General features: G+C 35.5%; 1 protein-coding gene across 1 annotated transcript; it reads left to right on the forward strand.

Annotated features, from left to right (window-relative positions):
• Positions 1-959: 959 nt before the first annotated feature.
• Positions 960-5,335, forward strand: LOC144549487 (Tetratricopeptide repeat (TPR)-like superfamily protein). Its single transcript, XM_078298231.1, has 14 exons — positions 960-1,529; positions 2,010-2,132; positions 2,264-2,333; positions 2,443-2,553; positions 2,638-2,721; positions 2,980-3,030; positions 3,134-3,163; positions 3,260-3,322; positions 3,419-3,484; positions 3,583-3,711; positions 3,803-3,838; positions 4,007-4,126; positions 4,232-4,399; positions 4,908-5,335. The coding sequence occupies exons 1-14, from the start codon at positions 1,096-1,098 to the stop codon at positions 5,016-5,018; spliced, it is 1,596 nt and encodes a 531-aa protein (XP_078154357.1). The 5' UTR covers positions 960-1,095; the 3' UTR covers positions 5,019-5,335.
• Positions 5,336-6,247: the final 912 nt, after the last annotated feature.

Here is a 6,247-nt window from a genome sequence, read left to right on the forward strand (position 1 = left end):
TTAAGATAGATAGAAAATTAATTGATCTGAAAAATTCTATACCATTTAAAAACAGTGATTTTTTTTTACCTATTCTTAAAAATAGTAGAAATTTTTTTTAAAATATAAAATTCGGTCTGCAAGTACATATTCATATAAAAATCATATTGAACGGTTCGGATCGATCTTTAAAATTTTAAAAACAAAAATATCGATCCGTATTACCAAAGGAAATAAATCATGTTATTCATATTATTATAGACTCACTCATAGGGCTACAAACGAATTAAACTTATTCCAGTTTGAATTTGGTTTGAATTAATTTCGAACTAAGTTTAATTTGAATTAATTTCAAATCAAACTTTTTACGAACTCAATTTCAAATCTTTTACGAACATTTTTACGACAAGGAAGAGTGATCGTAGTCACCGAAAGCGAGAGGTAAAAGTCGTCTAGGGTTTTAGAACTGAGAACGAGAGTTACGACTTACGAGTTATGACTTATGGCTGAGCGGCTTTATATTTTAACTTTTAAGTCATCAACAAACATAAGTCATCAGCGAAAATCAACAGTTCACGTTACTTTGAGATTCGAACTAGAATAGTTTGCGAACCTATTTCAAACAAACCAGGTTCAATTTAAATTTTGTTTGAATTAATTTCAAACTATTTTGAATCGAATTTTTCACAAAATTTTTTAAATCAAACTCGAATCGACGAATTATAAACTTTTTGTGCAGCCCTACACTCATATCAATAAATTCGGTCGGTCTGCAAGTACATATTCGTCGATTTTTACAGTCTTTCTTCTTCAGAGCAGAGTGCTGCTCTATTGTGGATGTTTCATACAGTGTAGACTATAGAGAGTGTCTGTTCAAGGGGTCCCAGCATGTTTCATACCAATATAGCTTAGTTATCTTTTCGTTGACCCGCTACACAGAAAGTAACAAACTAATATGTACTAGATTCTCTTTAATTTAGTGCATCGTAAGTCGACAGGACTCGGGAGTTGGAGAGAAGGCAAAGTTAAGAAAGAATTGAAGCCCCAACAAAGAGTTAGATCTCCTTCCTTCATTCCTTCTCCCTCTCCTCTTTGATTCATTCGATCCAACAATCAATGGAAGAGATGGAGCCAAAGAACGAGCATTCACCCGAAATCCCCAATGGAACCGAACCGGAGTCAACCCCAATCGACCTTCCGATCGAACCGGAACTAGCCGCAGCTGAGTCACCAATTGAACCGGAACCCACCCCAGCTCAGTCTCCAATTGAAATCGAACCGAAGAAGGAAGCCACAGAGATCGAGATCAACGAAGTGGTTGTTTCAAATGGAGATGAAGTGAAGCAAGAGGAAGAGGAAGAGGAGAGATCGGATCAAGTTGGAAGCGGGAGTTTGACTAGCGAGGGAAGCAGGACTTTTACCATGAGGGAGTTGCTCAATGAACTGAAAGAGGAAGAGAAGGGGGCTAATGCCGGGGCACGATCTGGATCTGCGAAGGGCAATGGAAGAGAGACTGGTGCAGAAATCACTGAAGATAGATCTTCACTGAGGTTTGTTCTTTCAAATCTTAGATACTTAGTAAGTTTGAATTGGAAGTTTCAAGTGGTAGAATCCTTATTACTTCGTAGTGAATGCTAGCTCAAAATGGACTATATCAGCACAGGAATTGCACTTCTAGCAACCCTTACCAGTATAGGCTTCTGGTGTAAATTCACTATATGAATAAATGAATCCCCAAAGAAATGCAAATCAAACAAAAATGGAAACGTCAGTCAGTGCTGGTCTTACAGGCTGTAAAGGTACTTCTATTGGCAGTGTGTCCTTACAGCTTATATGGTTTGAATATTTAATTGTTATTTTTGCATTTTCTTGGCTATATATAGTTAGATAGGTCCGGAAAGGCAGTTTTACAGGCTTATATTATTCTAATTGTCCAGTGCACCAAAATTCACATGTAATATTTTCCATTTTTTAGCTGAAAAACCCCACAATTAAGATTACCGTAATAATATCTGCTTAATTTGTTTCAGCCAAGAAAGCTTGCAAAAGATTGCGGCCCACCACGATATAGCCATAGATTTGATTAACAGTGTTAGTGGAGTTGATGAGGAAGGCCGTTCTCGTCAGAGGATTCTCACATTTGCTGCTAAAAGGTATGTGTTATATTAAATTATTAATCAAATTTCCTTTTTAATTCAGCACTTGAATCATGAAATTTAATTTACCATTAAATTGGTTGTTTTTCCAGTTCCTGTACTTAGAGCATCTTATTTTTTTCATCTAGATATATAAGTGCAATAGAGAGAAATCCTGATGACCCTGATGCCTACTACAACTGGGCCCTTGTTTTACAGGTATGATTTAAACATCTTCTGATGTTGGTCAGGATATTAAATTTCAAATTTTATGGTAGATTTTGCATATAGATTGATATATAGTAACCTTACAAGTGCAATACTGCAGGAGAGTGCAGATAATGTCGATCCAAACTCCACTGCTTCTAAAGATGCCTTGCTTGAGGAAGCATGCAAGAAGTATGCCGAAGCCACACGTCTTTCCCCAACACTTTTTGATGTAAGTTCATATTTGAATGTTTGATGTTACTATAAAGATATTATACCAGCTTCCAACAACTGACTGTGGATTTCCTTGTATTAGGCATATTATAACTGGGCAATTGCTATCGCTGATCGGGCTAAAATGCGGGGCCGTACAAAGGAGGCTGAAGATTTGTGGAAACAGGTCAGATTACTGAATCCTTAAATATGCTCTTTTAAAAGATTCTGATTGGTATGTTCTTGCTTGAGGCACCATATGGACATTTATTTACTCACACATGAGGTTACTATAAAGATATTATGTGTGCATTTCATTTTAGCTTTCCTACATTTTTGTTCCTTGTTTTTTTTCTTTATGGTTTCCTTTCTGTGTGTGTCGTGGGGTTCGGGGTTCCTTCTGGATTTGTTCAGCACTTGTCTTATCTGCTATGCTTCTCTTCAGGCAATCAAGAATTATGCAAAGGCAGTTGAGCTTAACTGGAATAGCCCTCAGGTCAGTACAGTTATTTAGCTGTACATACCACCATGCAAGTTCTTTTTGCATGGTTGGCTTAGTAATAACAATTTCTCACAAGTCTTTTTTTTTTTACCTATAGGCCCTTAACAATTGGGGACTTGGACTACAGGTATGATACATCATCATTTTATATGTCAATCATTTGCACCATAATTGGTTATTACGAACATGTTTCTCATTTGTTATATGTGAAACTACCATGCAGGAGCTCAGTGCAATTGTTCCCGCCAAGGAAAAACAGACTATCATAAAAACAGCTATCAGTAAGGTAAAGTATACCACTTAATGATATCCCTTCTCTCATTATTCCCTTCTATCTTCTAGAAGTATTTTGAGTGCTTATTTTTTGGGGTCTTTTCGGCAGTTCCGAGCTGCAATCCAGTTGCAATTTGATTTTCACCGAGCAATTTATAATCTTGGTACTGTCCTGGTATGTTTTGCCATTGAACTCATGATTAATTTAAGTACAATTACTAAATTTCAGTATTAATAATTAAATGCCCAACTTGAAATTAATTGTGTTAACAGTATGGATTAGCAGAGGACAATATGAGGTCTGGCCGTCCAGACAGTGGGAAAGAGATTTCTCCTACTCAGTTGTACAGTCAATCGGCCATTTATGTTGCGGCTGCTCATGCCTTGAAACCAAATTACTCGGTATTATACATTTGCACATTCTGATCTTGTTATTATGGTTCTATTATCCATCTAAAATTTGGAAGTTGTGACATGTTTTTAACCTATGCAGGTGTACCGCAGTGCTCTACGACTAGTCAGATCTATGGTTTGTCTCTCTGTCTCTTTCTCTGTTTTTTCTTAAAAAAAATACTATATAATTGTTTGCTTAAGTTGAATTTTGACGATCAGTTTTAATTATTAAAAATGTCTGGGCATAGTACTAATTGAAGTAACACGTGAAAAGTTAAATTCATAATTTTGTTTTCCCTTGTAGCTGCCATTGCCTTATCTGAAGGTGGGATACTTAATGGCTCCTCCAGCAAATAGACCAATTTCACCTCATAAAGACTGGGTCAAATCTCAGTTCTATTTGAATCACGAGGGACTCCAACAGGTGCTACAGTGTTACATATCTATACTTTATATCCACACACCTCTGTGTGTGTGTGCCCACATGTGTGAAAACTTTTTTGAAGTTTATTGCTTTTGTTTCTGTCAGGTTAACTGGTTGGAGAGAGAAAGCCCTTCGAGAAAATCTCTAGACAATGATAAAAAGATCATAAAGGTTAATGTTGCAGATATTATCTCAGTGGCACCATGTTCCGACTTGACACTGCCACCTGGGGCCGGCCTTTGTATCGATACAATCCATGGTCCTATTTTCCTCGTAAGGCCTTCCTCTGTTTTTTTCTCTGTTTTGAGTTGTGTGAAAATGACATGAAAATTCCTTGTTATATTTCTCAAGTTTGAGCACGTAGTAAAAAAAAAAATTATTGAGTCAGAAGGGTATGCAATATCAAATTTGGTTACTTGACGACACATACTGTTTTATATTTTATTTAAGAGTAGGTTTAAATTGCTCCAATGTTTTCATACCCCACAGCCTTTGGAAATTTTTTACAATTTTCTAGATAGGTACAAAATCAGAATTCTGGACCATCCAAAAACAGTGATTTTGGTCTTCAAGTACATTTTAGTATAGATATCATGTTGAACCGCTTAGATTGGCTCTTTGGACCTTGCAAACAGAGATAAAGATGTGGGGTATGGTTGGGGCACAAAAGCAGTGGGGCATATTAACCCTACTCTTTATTTAATTTATTTATTCATATTTTCTTTTCATGCCAAAACATTTGCTTCTTGTTCTTTTGATCATTTATCAAAATGTGGTACAGGTTGCCGAATCATGGGAGATCCTGGATGGTTGGGTAGATGCTATACGTTTGGTATATACTGTTTACGCAAGAGGGAAGAGTGATGTCCTTGCTGGTCTCATTACGGGATAATTTTATCTTTTATAATTGCACTAGTTCCACCAGATTAGGCTTTGAGATTGGTGATTTCTCTACTGGTCTCCATTGTTTCATATGATATATACTACCAATTGCTCTTATGTTTGCCATGTCTTTCTTCAAGAAATTAGATCGGCTTCTTGTAGATTGGTGATTTGTCTGCTGTAATTTTGTTTGATAGGCTTGAAGAGAAAAGGAGCTATTTCCAGTGCTGTTTTGTACAAGTTATTTTTTTTTCACATTTTATTTGTTGGGTCTTTACGATAGATACGATGTTTACAAAATATTGAGTTCGTTTTGCATTCTGTCAACTTTTGTTGCAGTTAGGAAAAAATCCTAATTTTTTTGTTTCGATCTGAACCATCCGATAGCTAATCTGGCCTGAGGTGGAATGCACGGACCTCTTTAATATTCGTGAAAATTCTGATTGGATGGTCTGGATCTAAATAGAAATATTATGTTACCTTAGGTGATATGAATTTATTACTGAAGGGGTGATATCACCTGTGGTACGTACAACATGATAAATAACTCTCACCTGAATCAAAATTAGAGGTGTAAACGGATCAGATAATATCCGATTTCATCTGAATCTGAATCCAAAAAAATACTTAAATTATTCGATCTGTATCCGAATATGAATATGGTAAGATTTTTAACTATCCGTATACGACCATTTATACTTTTAAACCACAATAAATGTGATATATGTTCTTAAATTAATTTATTAAATGACATATTGTATAAATGATTTATTAAATTACATGTAGATATATATTTTGATAAACAATATAACACTATGACATAATTAGTGACTAATATTTTAATAATATAATAGATATTTTGTAACTAACAAGCTAATTATGAAAAATATCTGTATTCGTTCAATATCCGATCCGTATCTGTAACATTTAATATCCGATCCGTATCCGTATCCGAAAAATTATAACGGATGCAGATACGGTAAGACCACTATCCGATCCGTATCCGACCGTTTACATATTCAAAATAATTTTTGTGCTTTGAGATTTGCGCCAGCTTAAAACTACTGGACTTGAAACTGTGGGGAGTTTCCTATTTTAGGGGCCTTTTGTTAGTTTGGAGTTGAAACCGCTGTGTATAAATACAAGTCATAATTAATCCCTCGAAAGAGAAAACACCAGTTTTTTTGTTTACTTATTTGACTTAATTTGTAAATTCTGTGTACCAAATTTTGTTTACTT

This window comes from Carex rostrata, chromosome 35 (genome assembly GCF_964058835.1).
Source record: "Carex rostrata chromosome 35, lpCarRost1.2, whole genome shotgun sequence".
Taxonomy (NCBI): domain Eukaryota; kingdom Viridiplantae; phylum Streptophyta; class Magnoliopsida; order Poales; family Cyperaceae; genus Carex; species Carex rostrata.

What these genes read in the sequence shown, in the direction of transcription:
- LOC144549487 (XM_078298231.1), top strand. Translation starts at nt 1,096, where the DNA reads ATGGAAGAGATGGAGCCAAAGAACGAGCATTCACCCGAAATCCCCAAT. An exon ending in GAAGATAGATCTTCACTGAG is followed by an intron (nt 1,530 to 2,009) that starts GTTTGTTCTTTC and finishes AATTTGTTTCAG; the next exon opens with CCAAGAAAGCTTGCAAAAGA. An exon ending in CCTTGAAACCAAATTACTCG is followed by an intron (nt 3,712 to 3,802) that starts GTATTATACATT and finishes TAACCTATGCAG; the next exon opens with GTGTACCGCAGTGCTCTACG.